Raw genomic sequence first — 27,126 nt, 5'->3', positions numbered from 1 at the left:
GTTTTAGTTGCTGTATAAAGTTCATAAGGAATTGGTTGAACTTATGCACATTTCTTCTTTGAAGGAATTTGAGGCTATATCTACAAAGAGCCTTCGTCATTATTGCTCTTCTGGCTGATATTAGATATGAGTGTCAACACAATGCTTATTACCACAAAACACAGATCAAGTTTGAATTTGGGTGACATCACTTTTACCGTTCTAGAGTTATGCCCCTTTACAAATGGAAAAATTGCTGAATTTGCTTCAACCAAATGTTACACAATGCTTATTACCACAAAACTCAGATCAATTTCGAATTTGAGTGTCGTCACTTTACTGTTCTTGAGTTATGTCCCTTTATAACGTTATAAGCAAGCTGGGGCATCATCTGTGTCCCATGGACACATTCTCCATTTATTTTTAATGATGACCTTCCCTTCATTGACTCCTATCAGTCAAGTTTGGTACAAATTTGCCCAAGTGAAGATGAATTTAAAACATGTTTAAATATGACTGATCTTTATCAGAAAAAAGTGGGGCTATATTGCATTCATTCACCTGGTCCTTCCATTGGACCAACAATATTTCAGTCACAATTTTCTCCAGTATTACTGAACAGAATGACTTTGTATTTGTTCAGCAGCTTGACAGATACCTGTAACTTGTGAGCACTTTCCAGATCTGTAAGACTCCTACTTCCTGTTACCAACACTTTTCTCTAGTACTATTGAACAGAATTACCTTTGGTCAGCTGCTTGATAGTGAGGAGTTGTAATGTGTGAGAACTTTAAGGATATGTTGGGACACCTACATCCTGTTTGCCGATGCTTTGAATTTTACAATATGTTGAATGAGCTTTTAATTTTTCAGCACACTTCTCTCAAAAAGTAAACATTTTCACTGAACCATGAAAATGAAGACAAGGTCAGATGAAACCTGCCACGAAGACATGTACCTCTTACAATCATTCCATACACCAAATATAGAGGCCCAATTGATTATAGTATCTGAGAAAGACAAAACTACAAAAAGTAAACATTGTCCACTGAACCACACAAATGAGGTCAAGGTCAGATGAAACCTGCCAGTCCCACATGTACCTTAAAATCATTCCATACACCATATATAGTGGTCCTATTGCTTGTAGTATCTGGAAAACAGACCAAACCATAAAACTTAACATTGACCAATGAACCATGAAAATGAGGTCAAGGTCATATGAACCCTGCCAGACAGACATGTACACCTTACAACCATTCCATACACCCAATGAAGTGCCCCCTATTGCTTATAGTATCCGAGTTCTAGACAAAACCACAAAAAACAATGCATTGTCCAATGTACCATGAAAATGAGGTCAAGGTCAGATGAAATCTGCTAGTTGGACATTTATACCTTACAATCTTTCCATACACCAAATATAGAGGCCCTATTGCTTAAAGTATCTGAGAAATAGACAAAACCACAAAAAGTAAATTGTGCACAAAACCATGAAAATGAAGTCAAGCTCAGATGAAACTGGCCAGTCAGACATGTACATCTTACAATTATTCCATACACCAAATATAGTTGACCTATTGTTTATAGTATCCGAGATACGGACTTAACCATGTTCGTACGTCCCAAAGTTGGTTTCAGTTCTCTTACTTAAGTTTGCCTCAACCAAATGTTATGAAACTTATACACAATGCTTATTACCACAAAACACAGATCAACTTTGAATTTTGGTGGTGTCACTTTTACTGTTCTAGAGTAATGCCCCTTTACAAACGGAAAAATCAGTGAATTTTTCGTTTCAGTTCTCTAACTTAAGTTTGCCTCAACCAAATGTTATGAAACTTGTACACAATACTTATTCACTTTTATTGTTCATCAGTTATGTCCCTTTATAACTTTATATGATATGCAAGCGGGGGCATCATCTGTGTCCCATGGACATATTCCCCATTTATTTTTCAAGCAGTCAAGAAAATGAGGTCTCTTACCATACTTTTTTGTTAAATAATCAAGAATTTTCTAAATACACTTCCCAAATGTACCCAAAGGAACTTGCTTTAAATAAATCAAATATAGGTAAGAACTGTCCTTTCCTAGATTTAGATATTTCAGTTTTACATGGGAAACTCTACACAAAAATTTACGACATCACTTGGTGTCCGTCGTCCGTTAACTTTTACAAAAATCTTCTCCACTGAAACTACTGTGCCAAATTTGATTAAACTTGGCCACAATCATAATTAGGGTATCTAGTTTTAAAATTGTGTTCGATGACCCCACCTGCCAACCAACATGGCCGACATGGCTAAAATTAGAACAAAGGGGTAAAATGCAGATTTTGGCTTATATCTCTGGAACTAAAGCATTTAGAATAAATCTTACAGGGTAAAATTGTTCATCAGGTTAAGACCTATCTGCCCTGAAATTTTCAGACAAATCTGACAATCCATTGTTGGATTGCTGCCCCTGAATCGGTAATTTTAAGGAAATTTTGCAGTTTTTGGTTATTTTCTTAAATATTATTATAGATAGAGATAAACTGTAAACAGCAATAATGTTCAGTAAAGTACGATCTACAAATAAGTCAATATTACCAAAATTGTCAATTGACCCTTTAAGGAGTAATTGTCCTTTATAGTCAATTTTTAACAATTTTTTGTAAATTTTTGTAATCTTTTACAAGTCTTCTCCTCTTTATCTACTGGGCCAAATAGAATTAAAATTAGCCACAATTTTCAATAGGTATCTTGATGACCCTGTCATCCAACCAACATGGCCGCCATGGCTAAAATTAGAACATAGGGGTTTACTATTGAAGTCTATGTGAAAGTTGTAAAAAAACAATTTCAAATGGTCAAAACTTACAAACTAATTTAAATATTGATAAGGGGTCTTTAGTAACTATTGTAAGACTACAATGGGATGACCTGCTTTTAATTTAACTACTGGGCCAAATTTAACCAAACTTGGCCTCAATCATTATTAGGGTATCTAATACTGTTTATTAAGATTTTAACATTATTTTACATGATTTCCAAAACCACAGTAGATACAGGTGAGTGACACCGGCTCTTGAGAGCCTCTAGTTTACCCTCTTTTGTGTTTTGAGCAAAAACTAAAGAAGATAGAAACTAAACAGACTAAAAGTTCAGTAATACAAAATCAACAAAATAGAGATTTTTGTCATGGTCTATTCTCATCTACAATGTTAGAGAGTGTCCTTTGTTTGATATGCACATAGACCAAGGTGATCGACACAGGCTCTTTAGAGCCTCTAGTTGCCCTTGTTTTTATTTGTTACCACAAATTACTTAAACCTTTACTAAATTCTTCCATAGATACTAAGATTTGATTTGGAATTTTGGCTGTGCCTGTAGAAAACTTATTTCAAACGGAAAAGCACATCATAATTTTAACAGAGATGTTGTTTACCGATTCTTGGAAATTTAGATACGATCTGGGTAAACTTGTCGATCCTTTAAATTAACTTGTTCTAAAAGGTTACCAATTCAACACAGTAATCAGATCTTTGAAAATTGTCTTACTGTGAATTCATTATTATTTGTTGGATACCAATTTTCGTGGGTTTCGTTGGTACAGGTGAACCACGAATTCATATGTTCAACGAATTACAAATTTTCTATAGGCTTTGTACACAGAAATCGGCAAACCACGAATTCAAATATCCACGAAATTGTAAGTTTTCCTCAATCCACGAAAATTGATACCCACGAAAATAAATGAATCCACAGTAATTGGTATAGATATCGATTTTGTTATCAGTAAATTAAAACCAAACTTAATATTATTGTTATATACATATGCACATTTAAGGTTCTACGATCCGTCAATACCTATATTTTGGCATTGCACAAGCCCATGTTTTTCTTTGACTGTTAATGATGTCCTTACACTAAATCCATTGGATGTTGGATGTCACATGTACTGATTGATATTTTAGTCTTAGATACACGATTTATTTTATTAGTTATTATTGGCTTTGAACTAGCTGTCAGTAACTGCTAGTACTCTTATATCTGTACTTCTATTTTGTTGTGGGATGTATAAACTCCCTACCTCGTCTGGTCTGTGTTTTTGTTAGTTTTTCTGCTTTGTATCTATCTGATAAGTTGAGCCCTTTTCAACTGATTTTTATAGTTCTTATTTTGTACTGCTACACCACTGTCCCAGATTATGAAGAGGGTTTGGCGCCAGCAAATATGTTTAAACCCTGCCACATTCTATATGTGCCTGTCCCAAGTCAGGAACCTGTAATTTAGTGGTTGCTGTTTGTTGCTGTATATCATATTTGTTTTTCATTTATTGTTTTGTACATACATATAAATCAGGGTATTATTTTTATTGTTTGAATTGTTTTTCATGTCATTTTGGGGCCTTTTATAGCTGACTATGCTGTATGGGTTTTGTTAATTTTTTAATGGCTGTAGGGTGACCTATACTTGTTAACTTCTATGTCATTTGATCTTTGGTGGAGAGTTGTCTCATTAGCAATCATACCACATCTTCTTATATTTTTAAGAACAATGACAATGGACATATGATAGACAGAAACTTTGTTACATAAGGTATCTGCCTACATGATATTAAGTATCCAGGTCTTCTCACTTCTGAAATATGAAGCTTTATAATAATAGTGTATGCTGTCCCCGGATTGTTATCCCTATGTCTTGTATTCTGCGACTTTCTTCGCAGACAAGACACTAAATCAGCCATATCACTTGATAATGGGAACAGCAGGAACAAATTTATAACTAAACACCAAAAAGATTACCAATCAAGCTTGGATTAGATTTTTTTACTGTTCACCAGACTGGCAATGACAGATGACAAGTGATGGCAATAATTCATATTTGCCCTTTGGGCCATCTGTGCTAAAAATATCAAAATGGTTAATTTACGCATTAAAATGTATTCACTTTGCACAAAATTGTTGAAAATAAATGGGGAATGTGTCCATGGGACACAGATTATGCCCGCACTTGCATATAACGTTATAAAGGGACATAACTCAAGAACTGTAAAAAAAACAACTGCAAATTTGTACTTGATCCGAGTTTTGTGGTAATAAGCATTGTTTATAAGTTTCATAACATTTGGTTGAGGCAAACTTGTTAGAGAACAGACACAAATATTTCAGCAATTTTTCCATTTGTAAAGGGGCATCACTCTAGAACGGTAAAAGTGACACCACCAAAATTCAAACTTGATCTGTGAATTGTGGTAATAAGCATTGTGTATAAATTTCATAACATTTGGTTGAGGCAAACTAAAGTTAGAGAACGGAAACGAAAAATATTAGAATTGAAAAAATTTACATGACCTTATAATTGTACACCCATTTTCATGCTTTACAATGCTTGCAATTAAAAAATATACGAAACTCCAGATAGTGACTCCCATACAAGCCAATGGGTTAAAATTTCCAATTTCTGGTGTGCATGACAAAAAATATTCTTTTTATTCTTTAATAACAGTATCAACAATCAGATAAAGGTTTATAATGTACACATTCATCAAATTTACAAAGTACGAAATAAATGAATCAACCATACGGCATAATTAATTTTATCCATTATCTACACATTAAAACACTTTAGAAATTTAATACATTATTTCATCATCTACCACCATAATTGATATGGGAATCAAGCCATTTGCCGTCATGCTGGAACAATCGTCATGTAAAATTGCAAAAATTGAAAGAAATTTTCCTATAACTGTAGCACTTTGTAAAATATAGCACTTTCACAGCTGATAAGGTGTTAAATGTCTGTCAATGGCTACTATGACAACACCTGAGGTTTTATTCTTCCACCATCACCCTCTGAGACAAACCTTTTTCTTCCTCTGAAATGATGCAACAGATTAAAATTAAGACATTTTTTCAAATTTGAAAACTTAGACTAAAAAAATTTACTTCATTGAATTTCAGTTATACAAAAATAAGAGCAAATGTTATAATTTTAATCTCATAAAAATTCAAATTACTGGGATACTTTATGATCCTTTATTGTTTGGCAATTGCAGTTACATGTAAAATCTAAATTTTGAACTGAAAGGTGAATGTAATAAAGTGAATTTTAAACAATTTTTCAAAAGTACCGAAAATTTCAGTGTTTTAACAGTGGAACTGTTCTTTTTATAAAAAAAACTTTACATTTTCCAAAATAAAAACTCTTGATGTGGGATCACTAGGAAATCCTTGAAAAGTGTTGGTTATTGACATCAAAAACAGCATGAGATACTGCTATATATCAATGCTTATAGTTTGTCTTGAACGTCCTCTTTTAAATGTACATCTTGACCTTCAATTTTATTTTAACTGAATATCAAATGCAGTAATTTGCTATATAATTTCCTGTCTTGTGAATATTTGCCATATTTTCATTTTCCATTCAAGTAATTCCTGATGAAAGGTTAAATGTTTGAAATATTTCATATTAATAACAGTGAGGCAGCGACATTTACGTCTTCAACATTTAGGTTCAGTCTGTGGTTTAAGTTTTTTTAGACATCAATAACTTTATCAAAGCTTCATGGAATTTTAGGAAATTTGGACAGAAGCTTATGACCAAAATACAGTATCCAGAGGAAAAAAAATGGAAATATTTACTTTCATTTTTCCGTATTTTACTGATAAATGGACTTGTTTATTTTTACAGTTAACATTCAGATTTAGTTTGAGGTTAAAATTTTTCAGTCATCAATAACTTTATCAAAACTTCATGGAATTTTAGGAAATTTGGACAGAAGCTTATTTATGACCAAAATACAGTATCCAGGGGAAAAAATGGAAATATTTATTTTCATTTTTCGATATTTTACTGATAAATGTACATTTAACATATAGATACAGTCTTGGGTTAAAGTTTGTTACACATCAATTACTTTATCAAACCTTCATAGAATTATATAATCAAAGAGCTGAAAGCTCTGAGGAAAAATGACGCTACTGTCTCTAATATTGTGATATTTTTTATGCAAGTCTTGATTTTCACATACCGTAATTAGTTTAACATTCCAACATGTCTCGTAAGCATATAATTGATATTCGTATATGTGTGTGTTATGTGAAGATGACAACTGGCTGTTTTTTTAGTACAAATGTATAGGTCAAGACTACCTGAATGATCTACAGTATCCAATGACTACTGGCTGTTTTTTTCTATAAATAAATAGGTCAAGACTACCAGAATGATCTACAATATCCAATGACTACTGGCTGTTCTTTTGTACTAATAAATAGGTCAAGACTATTTAAATGATCTACAATATCCAATGACTACTGGCTGTTCTTTTGTACATATAAATAAAGACTACCTGAATGATCTAAAGTATTCTAAATAATGTGATTTTTGTCTTGCAATTACATTTTTCTAAATCAAGAATATAGACTACTTATACTAGTATCCTTTTCAAACCAAATGATTTTGAAGAGCCTGTTGTTATCAAGCTCTTATACCCCACATACATATACTCATTAAATAAGTTACTAGTGACCTAGTTATTTCTGTTACTTGAAGCAAATTATATTTCTGTAGATTTAGACAATAGTATAATATTGTTTTACTAGTTTTATTTCACCTTGAAGATTAGACAAATAGGGATACTCCTTTGATTTTTTATTTCATGTCAGTCAGGTCGCTTTATATGAAACTTGAAACCACTTCTCTGCCATATTGTTATTTCATAACAACTCTGCCCTTGACCATGTTGACCCATGTAATTGATATTCATTCTTTAACCATATATCATAGTCAGTTAGTTTTTGATTTTGCACTCCCACACCACCTTTCAGGTCAAATGTCTGTCTCCATTTAAGTTAATGACATTGAACAATCATGGTATTAAACACAATTTCAATAGTGATAATGCTGTTCTAGTAAGTCACCATATATTCAACTTTGGTAGCATTCCAGTTATTGAAATTTGTGTCAGATTAGAACAATGATCTAGACCTTTAGGAATGGATCTTACAATTTAATATGGAGCCATAGTATGGGACCCCTACACGGTAACAAAAAAAAACAAGCTTGAAAGGATACAACGTCAAGCGGCAAAATCTATCACCAGAAATTACAAGTCAAGAGAGGATGGACGGGATACGTCTCTAAAATGCTTGCCTAACTGGAACTACAACAAGATCTCCAGACAAGACGAACAAGGAGTTGAAGCCAGAAGTTAATATTTATGTAAAAAGTAGTTGAGGGGCTGATTCCCGCTATTGAACCATACTGTCATTCTATAATATTATTGTGTAAGTATTTCTGTATTGTCCTTGTTATTGGTCCATGTCTTGGTGTACTGCTGGCCGAGGACCAACAATAAGGCCAATACAGAAATACATGTAATAGTATCTTTATTAATTAACTACAGTGTTACAATATTTTTTTATTTCATTTCACAAGAGATAAACATTTTTACCTTGAAGTGGAACTATCCAAATCTCAGTTTCTTTTTATAAGATGCAATATCTAATAATTTGGTGCCGTTTCCATGTATCTTCGGCCTGTTCTCATCTGATGAATTTTTCTACCCTTTCCAGTCACTATAAAGTGTTACAACTTTAATTTAGACACAACACATAAATAGTAATTGGAAAGGTACTGCCATTGCATGTGTAATGCAAATATATTTTTTTTTAAATAATGTAAGAGTTGAAATTGATACAACTATCCATTAGCCAATTGACCAAAGAACGAAGGTTTGCGCAATTACAGAATGCATATGCCTGGTTCGGGTTTAAAAATAAAAGACCGTTTACAAAACATGAGAAGCGAAAGTAAACAGTAAAAATCGATTTGTACCATCGACATGATGAAATTATGAGGTCGTCAAGAAATGAACTTTGTGATAATTTACTCGTTCCCCAAACCTGAAATAATTCCATCGTCTACTTTCAAAATGCTTTTCAAATGAATGGGACCGTCTTTAACCTAAAATATATGCCATACTGAACGTTTCAGCTTGTTTATGGTGAGTAAATAAAAACTGTGTCGTACAAACAACTGTTTACTTTCAGTTTGAGTTTATCCTGACTTACGATCTAAAAACTAGAGACGTTCCGAAATCCTGTTTTGGCCGGATCAGAACTCGGCCAATACGGAAAAAAAATCTGTATTGGCCGAGTTGACATCTTATATTGCATATGCAGTTTTCATCATATTAAGTACAATAACAGTGTAGTTAATTAATAATGATACAGTTACAGACTCTGCTGCTATAACTTTGTAAACAAAGATTCATACGCACCGCGTGGGTATAACCGTATTACTAATTTCCGATTATTAAAATCTTCGTAAATCTGGATAAAGACCAGTTTCTATCCAATGAATATCAAAATGATTCCGATTATTACTTTTTTAATGATTGTAAAGTTGAAATGGCATGAAAGGCTGACATTATTTAGAACTATTTTGTCTAGCGATTGCTGATCATTGGAGGGTAAAAAGTCCAACACCATAACAAAACGGATCTATTTATCATGTATACATACCGATTGTTTACGATTGTATGACATGTGCATAAAAGTGAAAGCTCGAATAAATATGAAAAATATAACAAAGGGATAGCTCCAAATACCATTAATAACAAAAAACATATGGACAGGTCAAGATATCTTTTTGGTAAATAAAATAACGTATGTAAACTGGTTCCCTTCCGACTACAACACTTTGTTCGAGTGTAGCGTAATACAAGCAGATTCCAGTTAGTAATAGTATGTAAAATAGTAAATATGAAACCGAGTGCGGTAGGCGGAGGCATAATCAACTTCCGTTAGTTCTGGTCAATGGTATCGGAAACATGCCGCTGATAGCGTCATTTTCCAAAAACTTTGGCAGAGGTTTTTTTATGACTAATGATATGTCTGAAGCAAACTTTTGTTTACAGTTAACAATTATAGACAGTATGCGATTAAACTTTATTTACCTTCCTGGATTGTTATAAAACTTGGACAGAAGCTAACCTTCTAGACCATGAAATAGCTTCTTCAGAAAAAAATTCTTTTTTTTTTAAATCTATCTTTTACTGATAAATGGACTCACTTTTTAAGTCATTATTACAATTTTACAAGGACATCAGCAATTGCCGGCGAGACACATGGTTCTGTGGAACCACTTACAATTTTTTTTAAATTGATGCCGTTTGCAAGCATTTTATGAATACACATCTAGATCACTAAATAAACGCTGCCTCTCATCATTATTTTTAATTTACCTTAGAGGTAGTTCTTGGAATACGTCTGAACTGACTACTTTCTCTCTGTGACACATTGTGACAAATCTCTCCAACAGAGAATATGCATTAGGTACATCCAAACAGATGTCTGGCATTGAATCAAATACCCTTCGGAATCCCTGAAATGGAAAAAATTTGTCAGCAGATTCACAATATGAAAGTGCTTGAAATTACTGAAGGGTAAAAATTCTTTTAATTGAGAAGTGGGAACTAAAATTTAAACATTGAATTGTATTAAGCATTAGGGGTAATATGATGATTGTAGTCGGTTCTACTTCTGGTCTGTGTTTTTGTTAAGATGTTTTTCAGCTTTGTATCAATCTGACGAGTTAAGCCATTTTCAACTGATTTTTATAGTCTGTTCTTAAGATGTGCTGTAACACCACTGTCCCAGGTAAAGGGGAGGGTTGAGTGCTCACAAACATGTTTAACCCCACCACATTCTTTATGCGCCTGTCCCAAGTCAGGAGCCTGTAATTCAGTGGTTGTCGTTGGTTGTTTTTTGTAAATTGTTTTGTTATAAATGAGGCGGTTAGTTTTTTCAGTTGAATTGTTTCATATTTTTCATGTCAGGGCTTTTTATAGCCTACTATACGGTATGGGTTATTTTGTAGTTGAAGGCCGTACAGTTGCCTATAAATGCTTACATCTACTTCGGTGGATAGTTCTCTCATTGGCAATCATACCTTTTCTCCTTATTTTTATATCAACTAAAATTATGGACAAAGGAAGACAACTCCAATTTAAAAGATTACTTTAAACAGTGGCATTGTTGTATTTTTACAACAGATACAAGATTCCTGCACCTTGCACACTTAATTTTCTTGACAAGTATAACATCATATTGAATATCTGAGCATATATTTCACTGCTAAATTTCTTGAAATGTTCATGGATAGGATGTATATAATGTTATGATCAATGCACTGTAGTTTGCATATCTCAAAAGTAGTGATGAAGCTTGGAAAACTATCAAGCCAGCCACACTATGGTGGATAGTTGTCTCATTTGTAATATCAATACCATATCTCCTTATTTCTTAATTGATCAAACAAAATTAAATCGTCCACTTGAGGACCTTGTCTTGTTGAACCCATACTGATAATAAAAATTATCCTTTACAAAGAATAAGTGTGCAGCAGACCAATTCTAGACGCTTTCTCAATGACTGTTGATACTGACCTGTGCCATTTGTTCTGGTGTGATAATCACACTTTGTGCCAATGACTTTAGTAAATCACACATTCTATGAGCTGCCCTTTCAGTGGAATCTTCTAGTATCATAACTGTTGCCTAAAAATATAATAAACTATATCAATATTGGACAAGATGGATTCTTTAATCTGTTTGTCTGTTTGACTCCTGTCATCTGTCATCTGTCATATTTCAAAATAAAAAGAAATCTAAGGACTCTTGCCATTTACTTATCAATTATAATCAAAAGAAAAACCCAACTTTTTAAAATGTTTTGCCTGCTTTTCTGATCAGGAAATTATGTTGGAAGTCTTTAAAATAAAGTTTTAATACATGTATTATATAAACTTAACATAATCAATGATCCACACAAGTGTGATATTAAAAGGTAAAATGAACTTTCAGTTGATATTTTATAGTGTGTCTTTCTATGTTGTGATGTTACACTATTGTTTCAGAAAAAATGGTGAAGGTTTGGTACCATTAAAACGTTTAAACCCGCTGCATTTGTTTGCACCTGTCCTAAGTCAGGATTCTGATGTTCAGTAGTTGTCGTTTGTTGATGTGGTTCATAAGTGTTTCTCGTTTCTCGTTTTTTATATAGATTAGACCGTTGGTTTTCCCGTTTGAATGGTTTTACACTAGTAATTTTTTGGGGCCCTTTATAGCTTACTGTTCGGTGTGAGCGAAGGCTCCATGTTGAAGACCGTACTATGACCTATAATGGTTTACTTTTATAAATTTTTACTTGGATGGAGAGTTGTCTCATTGGCACTCATACCACATCTTCTTATATCTATTTGCCTGTTAGGCATGTACCAGATATTGCTTCGTTATAGGGAAAAGTCCTGTTGTGCTTGTAATGCACTGCAATAGAATTCACCTCCCAGTTTTAAGTTTTTATTTACCCCTTAATAGTTGCCATCATTCTTAGGTGTTATAAATATATCTTCTCAATGTTTGGTAACATGCGGTCTTTTACAGATTTTTTTTTATATTCCTGTCTTTTACCTGGGGATTATATTTGAAAATTATAATGTAATGTAATTTTGCACCAGATCTCCCTTAAATACCTACCTCATATACTAATTCATGGTGAAAATGAGGCACTTCTAAGTCTTGAAGACATCTAGTTGCTTCAGGAATATCCCCTGAAGACAGTAGCTCTTTCAATAATAACACCATCTGAAATACAATTAAGTTCGACATTATAATTTTGTTTGTGTTTAGTACCAACTTTTTACCATACATACAAGCCCCTGTCTTTATAGTTTTTCCATACATACAAGTCCCTGTCTTTATAGTTTTTACCATACATACAAGTCCCTGTCTTTATAGTTTTTACCATACATACAAGTCCCTGTCTTTATAGTTTTTCCATACATACAAGTCCCTGTCTTTAAAGTTTTTACCATACATACAAGTCCCTGTCTTTATAGTTTTTACCATACATACAGGTCCCTGTCTTTATAGTTTTTACCATACATACAAGTCCCTGTCTTTATAGTTTTTACCATACATACAAGTCCCCGTCTTTATATTTTTTCCATACATACAAGTCCCTGTCTTTATAGTTTTTACCATACATACAAGTCCCTGTCTTTATAGTTTTTCCATACATACAAGTCCCTGTCTTTATAGTTTTTCCATACATACAAGTCCCTGTCTTTATAGTTTTTTCTGAGCACAGATAAGTTCAGGGAAGAGCAATAACAGTGACTAAGCAAGAGAAAGAATGATATACGTAATTGGTCAAAGCAACTAATATTTTGCTAGCTTGAGTGTAGAGGCATAAGCAGAGTGGTTAATAAGTGGTATTGAAGTTATTTTACATACAAAACCTCTTCTGTTATACCAAAATTTTTTTTTAATTAAAAATTTGGCAACAAAATAACTGACACAAAAAAAAGACCAATCAAATTAAAAAAATATGATGATCTTTATTTCTATCTTTCAATACTGATTTTTTTCCCATTAATGTTTAAAAAAAATATATAAAAAACACATTCATACATTCAAGCCATTAGTCAGGCTATTGCAAACAGAAACATTTTAAGTCTGTCCAAATTGAAAAAAACATTTGACCAGTATTTAAATTAATTACACCTTACCTGCTTTATTAAAAATTTTACTGGACGGATTCCTCCTCCGGTTCCCCAAATATTGTCAAGTCGAACAATGCCATGTTTTCGACTCAACAACAGTTCAGCTTTATCAAGGGCTGACTGTTTGTGAGGACACTCCACTTTGCCTTTGTAACTGCTTATGAATTTTGGTGCAAGGCAGTCATCTGCAACAGCTCTTGCAATGAACTGTCCCATTATCTAAAAAAGAAACAAAAAAGATGATCATGATGCTAAGAATAATTTGTCTTGAAATAAGGTCCAAATAAACCTGAACAAAACACTTATATCAAAGTAAGATAGTTTTATGAACCTCTTAACATGTGTTTAAATTCAGAAGGTTAAAACGGCCTCAAGAGGTGACATGTCTGAATTACTTTTGGGCTTAAAAGAAGAAGGAGGGATGCATAATATTGTAGAAGTACCCAATGTCAATCTTATAACCTGACAAGTAAATTATTGCAAACCATTTTATTTAAATTGCTAATTACCTTATGCTACACACTTGAAATAAAGTTTAGAATTGTAGGTTAATAAGGGAATTGTTTTTAATTGATGCATTTGGCAAAATATTTTGGAAAAATGAAAACCAGAACATGATGAAATGATTTTGTATCCTAAGGTCCATAAATGGCAGTTTAGAATTCTCGTGAGTTCAAAATTTAGACAAGTGGTTTTTCTTTTGGACAAGTAAAATATCATGGTCATCTATTAAATTGTTTACCAAAAAAAACTGACATGAACTGCAATTGATACAGTTTACAGACCCTCTGTAAGAATATAATATTCCCAGATTGTTACAATATTGCGTTGGTAGCCTTATTTATAAGGTTAACATATTCACATATGGAAATATTTAGAAATAAATTTTGACATCAATTTACTTTCACATTTAATGAAGACATAAAAAGAGTCAGACCTAAGTAAAGGGACAGAACTCTTAGAAACCACTGGTATGTTTATGTAAACTGGTTTTCATATGCAAGTTCTAAGCTTTTAAGTAACACATTATTTTAAATCTGTTTCACATGAATGCTTAAAAACATTGATAAAACTACATATTACAAAAACACTGCTGAATTCAAATGAGTTATACCTTAACCCATGTCCACCCCTTGACATTGTAGACATTGTACACATACCTGAGGGGCATCTGGTGCATCAATGGTCAGATCTGCTAAATTATTTAACATATCATCAAATCCAAGACTGATGTCTTTTTGTAAGAGAAATTTTCCATAGAGATCAGAAATCAGAACAGATGTCATTTCTCGTTGTGTTGCCTTACGGTCTAATGCCAAGTTAACTGCCAGCTCTAAAACTTTTGCCCTTTTTTCTTTAACACCAACATGGTCCCTCAATGTTTGCTGCAATAGATATTTTTAAAATATTCTTTTAAGATACATAATAAACTACTTATAAGCAACTAATACAACAACATGAATATCTGTTACTGTACAAAATTTAATTGATTAACCTCTGAAAACAAGTGACATTACCTGAGTCAAAAAGTGTCAGTTAAAGCAAACTGCCATGGCATTGTAATCTAGGAAACATTTGTTTGATGGACAAATGAATGCAGGACATAGTGGTGACAATATGAGCTTCTTAACTCTCCAACCCTCCTCCCCTCTCAAAAAAAAACATTTTAAAGAAACTTTATCCTAAATGCCGTTAATGGCAAGAGCAACATCCAGAAGATATGTTAATGTGCCTCATAAATCTATTCTACAAATATTAAAAATTTAGCATGTTCAGAACAGTAAAAACTATTAACTAATGAAAGAGTTTTACCTCCACTTCAAAAGTGTCGCCATGTTCAAAATATTCTAATAACACTGGTTCTACAACCTTCATAAACTCCTCTTGTGTCATCTCAGGTTCAACAGAATCAACAACATATTCATCCTAAAACACAAAATTCTCTTCAAAATACTTTGAATTCCAAAATTTCTGTGTGCATTTATTATTGCCATTTGTGAACTTAAGTGTGAGAATAAAGTAAGAAATGCTGCATTCAAACAACATGCTATCAAAATTTAAAAATTGAATATTCAATTTTTGCAAATCCTATCCTGCTGCAATTTTTGCAACAATAAAAACATTGCAAATATTTCTGAATTTACAGTAGTAAAAAAATTGTGAAATGTAAGTTTTGTACTAAAACATGGCATATTTTTGAAGAAAATGATATTACCACAGAACAGTTATTGACTTTGCTATATGTAACTCTTTCCATTAGTGAATATATTAATTGTGTATCAGTTTATGTTCGTGTGTGCCTAATTTTCACTATGTTTATGACTGCAAAACATTTAGAAAACCTCTTGTTCATTTAATTTATGTACACCTGTATAAATGCATTGTGCAAGAGTATATTTTTCAGTATTTTAAAGACTCGAGTCTGTAATGTTTACTAATTAGTCAAATTATCATAGCAAGTTCTGTAGTGTAAACAACTGCACCCACCAGTATTCTACTTTTCTACTTTTTACTACCTTTATTTGGCTTTTTGCTTTCATTACCTACTTTTAGATGCTTTGTTCTATGATGTTGGAATTGATTGAGAAAATAACCCATGTACCAAAAATAAAACATAAATAAGATGATCAATATTTTCTCAAATGTGTCAAGGCTTTCGTTCAATGTACATATTATAAATCCAGACATATTCAGTCAATACTGTCACATGATTGACCTTTGTGTAAATAACTATTTTCTGTTTGAATAGTATTTTTAATCAAATATAACTTAACTATTACATAATCTTCGAGTAAGAGTACCTATCAAGTTTACATGTAAAATTATTCACATGGGTGTTTCTCAATGAATATAACCTTTGTTGACAAAATGCACATTTAAATACCACATGTGAGGGAAAATTAACAGTCTCTGCTGGTATTATATGTTCATTAAGTGTTTTTTTTTTTAAATACCCTATCTAATTGGTATTAACTTAACTTTTTCAATGATTCAAAAAAATTACAATTATATATGCGTGTTTACCTGACTATCTGAGTCGTAGTTAGGATCTTTTGCATCCCTGCAACTACCATCCTCAAATAATTCATCCCCTGGTGCACCCCATGTGCCTTTACCTCCAGCACCACCTGTAAACATAGATAAAATTTAATTAAATGCATTAGCTGGTTTCCTTACCCAATCTCTATTCATCTTATTTTCAGAATAAAAATTGAATTAAGATTTTTTAGATTCTTAAGCACTGTCACCTACATGTACATAGTACAAAGTATAATTATTTTGATTACAGAAATCAGCTATGATATGACCCATGTCAATTAACAAAGACCTATCACATGTATAAAATTTCTTAGCAGGGTTTTCTCACTGCTTTAAAGACCCACTGGTGGCATTGGTCTGTTTTCATCTCTTTGGTCGGGTTGTTGTCTCTTTGACACATTCCCTGTTTCCATTCTCTACTCTAATACATTGGAACAAACATGTTCCAGAAATATTAAAACCAGTATTTGTTATCCATCTGGTCTTAAATGAGAACAAGCATTCTGAGAGTATTGCATGGCAATACATAGTCCCCTACCGGTTAAAAATTCATTGTACTGGAACAAAATGCTAACTTGATCTATAACTGGTCATGGTGTAAACTATATAACAAATATCAAATCAATATCTTCAAGCATGACGAAAAAAAGTATGGAAAACTGATTATTTAAGTGAATTTTCTTAGTCCAAGGACCATAACTCTGCACAAAATCATCAGACCGGAACAAAATTCGAACTTGATCTGTAACTTGTCATGTTAAAACACTATACCAAATATTACATATCTTCAAGCACGAAGAAAAAAGTGTTGAAAACTGATTTGCCGGACTGACGGAAGGACAGACAGACAGACAGAGTGTAAACCTAAAGTCCCCTTCGACTACGTCGGTAGGGGACTAAAAAGATCAATGTGATGATAGCACTGCTTAACTTAGCCGGCTAATGCCAATTTACTTCTCAGAACTCTCGATATGCAAACAAGGAGACGTGGTATGATTACCTGAATGAGACAGCTACGTGTTTCCACCAAAAGACCAAAAAACAAGAATGTTAAAACAACTACGGGTCACAATATGACTTTCAACACTGAGTAATACCCATAGTATGTAGAAAGCTATAATAGGCCTTATATAACCTTTTTTTTAAAATTTTATGACTATGCGCCTTTTTACTTACATGATTATGTAAAATATAACAAGCAATAAAATTATAATGTCTAATAAAGCATATAAATAAATGCTTTCATATCACTGTCATACACTTATTGTCATTATAAAACAGATAAAGAAAACTTCTCTTTCACTGATTTAAAGTGTTGTATTCATTGAATTAAATATATAGATCTAATATTTTTCAAATTTTGTTTGTTTGTCAAATCAATTGGCCATGTCAATTAATATTAATATAACTATATGTACATGCAGCACCAATGATTTAAAAATATATTACTGAAGAATTAAATATTGCAAAGATTAAACTTCCAACTAGAAATGTATATATAACATTCAGAATATACAGTATTATTACTCAGTGAGTATTAACAATTGTCCATGTCCTGTTACCAAATCCAGTCTGGAAGTAGTTGCGAGAAAAGTAGCTTATAAATACCACTTTGTAAACATATTGCCACATTTTAAACCTCAATTATACTATTAAAATAACAACAAGTGGGATCAACAAGAATTATTGATCAAAATAAAGGGATTATTTTCAAATCAGACTAACAAACATGTAAGACTGTTACATAAATAAGTTTAATTTAGACTGATTGGTATTCGCTTAGTACACGGTCATCGCAAATATTGGTGGTCAATTTAATTTGGACGGTCACTTTCCTTGCAACAATTTCATCATATATACCTGTAGACTCTCAAAGAACTTTTGCATGGGATTTTGAACCAGGGGCAAATGCAAGATTAGTTTTTTTTTTAAATCTTAAACGAGATGCTGATCTGAAAAATCTAACACTTATTAACTGGAATATGAAATTTGGTCAATACTTGCATCATAGATTATAATATAATATAATTACGTTATTCATCAAAAGTCAATAATTTCACACTACATGTAAAACAGCTGCATGTGTTCAATTATATCTATAAAGATCATCAAGATATTCAAACAACTTTTAAAGTCTGATTGATGGAAATTTAATCAAGACTTATCTATAGAGATTACATGTAACATGGATATATATGGAACAAACATTAAACACCCAAAATCAAGGCCAATGAAATCACGACTAGTAAAAATTGGTACAAGTAGGAATAGACTGGTTTGTACTCTGTTTATTAACTTTTAAACACTTAAAATATGGCAAACAACTGAAACATTATTCCAATGCAAAATTTGTTTTGGACTGACACAACTTCATACTCATTGGCATACGTACCACATCTTATTTTGATATTGCAATCATGATCATGGTAATAATTTCAATGAACATACAAGTCTCTTTGATATTAAATATTTAAAGTTAATTAGGGGCACTCAATATGTAGATTACGGTACAACACACAACTTCTTTTATTCATATCATTTCCCAAATCAATGTCATACATAGCCCATAGGTACATGTACATATCTTACGTGAAAAACCACATCTTGCATAAAAAAACAAAAAAATACAATCATCACTTTTTGACACATAAGCAAAATTTAAAACTAGAGGCTCTAAAGAGCCTGTGTCGCTCACCTTGGTCTATGTGCATATTAAACAAAGGACACAGATGGATTCATGACAAAATTGTGTTTTGGTGATGGTGATGTGTTTGTAGATCTTACTTTACTGAACATTCTTGCTGCTTACAATTATCTCAATCTATAATGAACTTGGCCCAGTAGTTACAGTGGAAATTATTTTGTAAAAATTTACAAAAATTTACAAAATTTATGAAAATTGTAAAAAATTGACTATAAAGGGCAATAACTCCTTAAAGTGTCAACTGACCATTTTGGTCAAGTTGACTTATTTGTAGATCTTACTTTGCTGAACATTATTGCTGTTTACAGTTTATTCTATCTATAATAATATTCAAGATAATAACCAAAAACGGCAAAATTTCCTTAAAATTACCAATTCAGGGGCAGCAACCCAACAACGGGATGTCAGATTCATCTGAAAATTTCAGGGCAGATAGATCTTGACCTGATAAACAATTTTACCCCATGTCAGATTTGCTCTAAATGATTTGGTTTCAGAGATATAAGCCAAATCTACATTTTACCCCTATGTTCTATTTTTAGCCATGGCGGCCATCTTGGTTGGTTGGCCGGGTCACCGGACACATTTTTTAAACTAGATACCCCAATGATGATTGTGGCCAAGTTTGGTCAAATTTGGCCCAGTAGTTTCAGAGGAGAAGATTTTTGTAAAAGTTTACGGACGACGGACACAGGACGACGGACGCCAAGTGATGAGAAAAGCTCACTTGGCCCTTTGGGCCAGGTGAGCTAAAAAAACAAATACTATTGACAGAATCAAATTCACTGGACAAGGTAATTTTTTGGTTTTGACCAGAACAGTCTTCACATAACATCTACAATTACATGTACAAATGTATTCTTATTCTTGTACATATTTTTATGGCTGATGAAATCACTTTATTTGACTTGATTACTGCATCATATTTTATATGACAAAAACAACTTTTCATCTCAAGTGTTTGTTCATTAGGTGCAATGACTTGGAAAGATATCAACCATTTCTAGCATACATCTACAGTTTTGTAGCTCAAAAATGCATTAATTTAAAGAAAAAATAAATGTGGATAGTGTCCACATGTGGACATAGATGATGCCCCCGCTTGCATATCATATTAGTTATAAAGGGACATAACTGAAGAACGGTAAAAGTGACGCTACCCAAATTTGAACTTGAGCTGAGTTTTGTGGTAATAAGCATTGTGTGTAAGTCTCATAACATTTGGTAGAGGCTAACTTAAGTAGAGAACAGAAACTAAAAATTCAGCAATTTTTCTATTTGTAAAGACGCATAACTCTAGAACGGTTGTATATAAGTTTTATAAAATTTGGTTGAGACAAACTAAAGTCAGAGAACAGAAACTAAAAATTTTGCAATCTTTAAATTTATAAAGGGGCATAACTCAATAATGGTTAAAGTGACACTACCCAAATTCAACTTGATCTGTGTTTTATCAGTGAAAGTCAAAATTAAACATTGCATTGTATAAAGCATTGATTGTAGTTGATTCAACTATAATCATGGACAAAGGAAGATAACTCCAATTTTAATAAAATGCTTCGCTGGGCGCAGCTTGATACGACCGCAGAGGTCGAACCCTGAACAGTTGGGGCAAGTATGGACACAATATTCAAGCTTGATACAGCTCTGAATTTGGATTGTGATTAAATATTTGACACAGCATAGGTTTCTAACTAAAACTAAGTTTAATTTTGGACCCTTTGGACCTTAATGTAGACCAATTTAAAAAACGGGACCCAAGATTAAAAATCTAAATACACGGTTAGATTTGGAATATCAAAGAACCCCAATAATTCAATTTTTGATGAAATCAAACAAAGTTTAATTTTGGACCCTTTTGACCTCAATATGAACCAATTTGATAGCGGGGCCCACAAATAAAAAATCTAAATAAATGGTTAGATTCAGCATATCAAAGAACCCCATATATTCAATTTTTGTTGAAATCAAACAAAGTTTAATTTTGGACCCCAATTTGGACAAACTTGAAAACTGGGCCAAAAATCAAAAATCTAAATACATGTTTAGATTCAGCATATCAAAGAACCCCATATATTCAATTTTTGTTAAAATCAAACAAAGTTTAATTTTGGACCCTTTGGACCTTAATGTAGACCAATTTGAAAACTGGACCCAAAATTAAAAATCTAAATACACGGTTAGATTCGGCATAACAAATAAATAAATGTGGTCAAAGATTTTACAAATCTAATGCGCCATACTGTGCAATTAAAGATTATTTCTTGAAAATTTTCAATATTTGAAATTTGAAAAAAAAAAAATATTTGAAGAATAATTCTTTTTAATTTCTGAAATCTGAAATGAGAAAAAATTGACCCCCCCCCCCCCCCCCCTTTTCCCCCCAAAAAATTCTTTCCCTCAAGATATGGTCATAATCTCAATTCAAATTTTCAATGGAATTTGCAACCATAATTACCCATTTAAATTTACCATAGTGCTAACTTAATCTATTTTATAATAGAATTTAAAATATGGTGTCAAATCTTTCATATGGATTTTTTTGTAAAAAAAAAGATGCAACATTTGCAGATATTTTTACTGGTCTTCCTTTATAAATATGCATTTCTTTAAACATAATTTAAAAGCAGTGTAAGCGAAGTAACCAAAATGTTGTATTTGGATTACCTCCCTTACACTGTTTTAAATTATCTTAATTGTTCATTAACCATTACTTTATACATAATTTAAAAGCAGTGTAAGGGAGATAATTTCAATGATGTATTTGATTTATCTCCCTTACACTGCTTTAAATTATGTTTTGTACTAAAGTATTTGTCCATTAACCAGGACAACCTTGTTTTTCCCCCTTTTTTGCCCAAAATTCCTAAATGGTTTGAGCCATAACCCCCCAAAGCAAATCCTAACCATCCCTTTGTGGTATGGAAACTTGTAGTATAATTTCAGAGAGATCCATACACCGTTCCACAGTTATTGTCTGGAAACTAGAAAATGCTTATTTTTGGCCCCTAATTCCTTAACTGTTGGTACCATAACCCCCAAAATCAATCCCCACCTTCCTTTTGTGGTATTGAACCTTATGGTAAAATTTCAAAGAGATCCATTCACTTAAACTAAAGTTAGAGTGCGAAAACCAATGTGTCTTCGGACGACGACGACGACGACGTCATACCAATATACGACCGCAAAAATTTTTTGCAGTCGTATAAAATTTACTTGATATTTAGAAGAAAATAAAAATTTTGCAATTTTTCCATTTATAAAGGGGCATAACTCTAGTATGGTTAAAGTGACGCAACCAAAATTCAAACATGATCTGTGTTTTGTGGTAATAAGCATTGTGTATAAGTTTCATAACATTTAGTTGAGGCAAACTTTAGTTGAGAACAAAAACTAAAAATTTGCAATTTTTCCATTTATAAAGGGGCATAACTCTAGAATGGTTAAAGTGACGCCACCAAAATTCAAACTTGATCTGTGTTTTGTGGTAATAAGCATTGTGTATCAGTTTCATAAAATTTGGTTGAGGCAAACTCAAGTTAGAGAACTGAAACCAATTTTGGGACGTACGTTCGTACGTACAGACGGACAAGGGTAAAACTTAATGCCCCTACCGCTACGATAATGTGGTACAATGTCAAGAGAGATCCATACACTTACACACAAGTTATTGTCTGGAAACTAGAAAAATGCTTGTTTTTGGCCCTTAATTCCCAAACTGTTGGCCCCATAACCCCTAAAATGAATCCCAACCTTCTACTTGTGGTATTAAACATTGTGGTACAATTTCAGAGCAACTGAAATACTTATACACAAGTTATTATCCTGAAACTAGAAAAATGCTTGTTTTGGGCCCCTAATTCCTAAACGGTTGGGACCATCATATCAACCTTCCTTTTTTGGTATTGAACCTTCTTAAAAAATTTCATTGAGATCCATTCTCTTAAACTAAAGTTATTGTCTGGAAACCAATGTGTCTTCGGACGACGACGACATCATACCAAAAAAAATTTTGCGGTCGTATAAAAACACGCCTCGTTATTTGGTATTAATGATTATGCCCAGAAATTTTTGTCATTTTGTGTAATGTTATTTTTTAGATTGTGTTCTTAAACCCATATCTCTCTTTTTTAAATTATACATAGCAATGCTTAAATTTAACAAATTAGAAATACATTTTATATATGTTATCAAAAACTTGCAAATTTGCCAAAACAACAGAAATGTTTTGCCTAAAAAAAGTCATATTCAGCATAAGAAGGTAAAAACAATAACCTTTAAACGGAAGAAGCAAGCTAGATTTTAAGTTCTAACTGAAGGAATACATGCGTTTTTAAACACCCTTGACTTACAAAATGTGGCTGAAATATTCCTGAGAATTAATTTTCCTCTAGAGATCAATTAAAAACACTATCTGATTGCCAACAAACAAAATCAGAAACCCTACTAGTTGTTAACTCTCAGAAATATATAGATCATGAATGGACATCTAGGTGTTTTTTTGTTGTTTTTTGTAGTTTAGTTGCTGCCTCATTGGTGTATACTATACCCCACTTCCCCTTTTATTCATCTCTCTTCTTTTCTGCCAGATTATGAGATAATGGCAACAATCAACAAACTGATTATACACCATGAATTTGGTGCATATCTATGCATGGTCTCTTAACAACTAATACCTTCTGTTTATTTTCCAATGTCCTGTTGACATGCACATTGTTTCAACAAGTTGGGGGTCATAAGCTATGTGGGGTATTAAGCCCAAATGAGGTATAAATTTTAATTATTTTTCAGTGCAAAAAACTTAAATTTTTGAATTTAGCAAAAATATTGAAAATTGCATTTGTTTAGGTCAAAGTAGGAACTTTTGGTTAGCCACATTTCCAGTAAATGAACAAGTTTCTAGACTGATCCCTCTGAAAATCAGCACTTTTCATAGGATCAAACTCATAAACCATCAATTATTAAACTAGAGGCTCCCAAGAGCAAGTTTACAGAAATTACCAATAAATTCATTGAAATTGTACAAAATGACATTATAAGGACAATGACAAATCAGCTACAAAGTAACAACACTTGGTCAGCACCTCAAAAGAGACATTCATACCATGTTTGGTTTCAATCTATTAAGTGGTTTTCTAGAAGAAGACATTTGTATATATTTCCCATAGGGTCCTTTGTAAAACTAAGTCCCCTGCTGGCAGCCAACTTGGTTGATGGGTTTGCTACAAAGTAACAACACTTGGTCAGCACCTCATAAGGAACATTCATGCCATATTTGGTTTTATTCCATTTAGTGGTTCTTCAAAAGAAGACTTTTGTATGTATTTCACATAGGGTCCTATGTTAAACTAAGTTCCACGCTGGCAGCCATCTTGGATGATTGATTGGCTACAAAGTAACAACTATTGACCAGCACCTCATAAGGAACATTCATGCCATGTTTGGTTTCATTCCATTCAGTGGTCCTCTGAAGGAAAACATTTGTATGTATTTCCCATAGGGTCCTATGATAAACTAAGTCCCCGCTGGCGGCCATCTTGGATGATTAATCGCCTACAAAGATCAACACTTTGTCAGCACCTCATGAGGAACATTCATGCCATGATTTATTTCGTTCCATTCAGTGGCTCTCTTAAACAAGACATTTGTATGTATAATCCCATAGGGTCCTATGTTAAACTAAGTTCCTTACTGGGGGCCATCTTGGATGATGGATCGACTTCAAAGTAACAACATTTGGTCAGCACCTCATAAGGAACAGTTCAAAATGTAAAAAGTTAACGACGACGACGAACGACAAGTGATGAGAAAAGCTCACTTGGCCCTTTGAAAGGGCCAGGTGAGCTAAAAAGTTCCTAATGAAATTAATTGCCTTTTATTTGATCCTTTGCACTTTGCAATATTTTCCCTTGAATCCAAAAACCTTTTTTCAAAGGAAAATTGTATCCCATTTGCGATATTATATCTCAAATGGAATATTATAACCCATATGGGGGATAATCCCCTACCTGTTCAACACTGAATTTGCATCAAGAATGAGAAATGAATGACAACCCTTTCCTGTTTTCCTTTAATAACATTGCAAATAATATTTGTTTCCTTTGGTGACATAAACAATGCATTACAGCAGTTAACAAACATATTCACATTTTGAAACGTGTTATTTTGCAAACTGTATACAGTAAGTCTTATACTAAATTGTTTGTCACAGGAAAAATTGATTGATGTGTAATCAAAACAGAAGCACGTGTTTACCTTATTTACAATTTTCAAAACGAGGCTAGTTTGTTTACAAACACTGATGTGGTCTAAAAAAAATGCCACCAACAGGTTTTCAACAGTTTGCAACAGAATAGACTAGTTCCCTGATACATTTCGGTAGTTATATTTATCAATACCTTTTTTTGCTAGTCCTCGACCCAAGCCATCTCGAGATTTACGACTATTTTTTAGGCCCAGAATGACCGATTTATTATTATTTTGTTTGATATTTGGTAACACTCCATTGCCAGGTTGTCCTTCTCCAGAGTTCTGTCGATGAAATCTTTTTGCTTTTCGAACTATTCTTATTTCTTTAGAAGGACTGTCAATTGAGGAAACCATCTCATCTTCACCAATATTGCCATTGACTTCATCGTTTTCTATATCGACTTCGCCATTTTGGAGGAAATTTTCTTCAGAAATTACTCCGTTTGAAGTCATGTCACTCTCTGAAAAGTAAAATATGCAATTCTTAACTATCTATAGATATGCTTATCACAAGCAGATGGTTGCACAATTCGTATATTTTGCAAAATATGCTTACCTTCCTTCCTATGCTTTCACTTGTTTATCAGCTGTTATTGTGTTTAGCGCAGTTTGTCATGTGGTACTCAGTCACCAATCTGATTGGTCGAAATTATAAGTAGCACTTTCTCAGTCAGTAAACTGGCCAAGGGTGAATGTTTGCTGTGGGCAACAAATAGACTCAGTCACCAATTGATTGGAATTCCGGCGCCTATTTAAAAAAAACATATAAAGTCAAATAACTGCAAAAATGAAAATAATAATTGTTGATTATTATGAAATTTTCCCCATAAGGCATTATTATTTTGCGACGGTAATAAATTATAAAATGATAAGCCCATGAAACATGTTTTAAAAAGTACGCATTGCATCATGTTTAAAAAAGTTAATTTGTCGAATGCCACGTCGCATCGCAAAACTTTTCAACTCTATACTTTTAAACAATAGACTTTATTCATTTAAGTTACTTGATTGAATACAACAGTCGTGTATTGTTTTACATTGTCATTTCGGGGCCTTTTATAGATGACTGTGTGGTATGGGCTTTGCCCATTGTCAGTGAAGGCCGTACTGTGGCCTATAGTTGTTAATTTCTGTGTCATTTGGTCTCTTGTGGAGAGTTGTCTCATTGGCAATCATACCACATCTTCTTTTTTATATGATTGCATGATCAGTACTGGCTCACCGTCACTCAGCAGATTCACGGTTACTGAAATCTATTACCTATGGTTATAAGTTTTTTTCAAGCCTGGCTAAAGGAGGCACATATATATTACATCAATTTTTAAGTTAAGTGATCCTTTCCTGAATAATAACTACAGACCTGTTAGCATTTTCCCCATCCCCTCTAAAAGAAAAATTGAAAAGGTGCTAGCTGAGGCCATCAGAATTTTTCGAAAACATCTTTGATAATATTTTTGTGCATTCAGGAAAGGGCATGACTGTTAATCAATTCCGTGAAGATTTGAAATTTGTTATTCAGTGGAGCTTTTAACTGCCTATCCCATGACATTCTTGTTTGTATACTGTCCATGCATCATCTACGGCAGAATATTACTA

At 32.9% G+C, this 27,126-nt stretch overlaps 1 protein-coding gene across 1 annotated transcript; it reads right to left on the bottom strand.

Moving 5' to 3' along the window:
• Positions 1 to 5,451: 5,451 nt before the first annotated feature.
• On the bottom strand, positions 5,452 to 26,178 carry LOC127735486 (programmed cell death protein 4-like). The gene is made up of 10 exons (XM_052245664.1): positions 26,087 to 26,178; positions 25,680 to 25,991; positions 16,563 to 16,666; positions 15,351 to 15,464; positions 14,699 to 14,923; positions 13,545 to 13,757; positions 12,511 to 12,618; positions 11,422 to 11,532; positions 10,219 to 10,358; positions 5,452 to 5,847 (listed from the first exon to the last, which is right to left on the bottom strand). Exons 2-10 carry the CDS (start codon positions 25,981 to 25,983, stop codon positions 5,784 to 5,786), a joined length of 1,383 nt encoding a protein of 460 aa, XP_052101624.1. The 5' UTR covers positions 25,984 to 25,991; positions 26,087 to 26,178; the 3' UTR covers positions 5,452 to 5,783.
• Positions 26,179 to 27,126: the final 948 nt, after the last annotated feature.

The sequence above is a fragment of the Mytilus californianus genome, unplaced genomic scaffold (assembly GCF_021869535.1).
Source record: "Mytilus californianus isolate M0D057914Y unplaced genomic scaffold, xbMytCali1.0.p SCAF_3, whole genome shotgun sequence".
In the NCBI taxonomy this organism is placed as follows: domain Eukaryota; kingdom Metazoa; phylum Mollusca; class Bivalvia; order Mytilida; family Mytilidae; genus Mytilus; species Mytilus californianus.
This window is presented reverse-complemented; position numbering and strand designations above follow the sequence as displayed.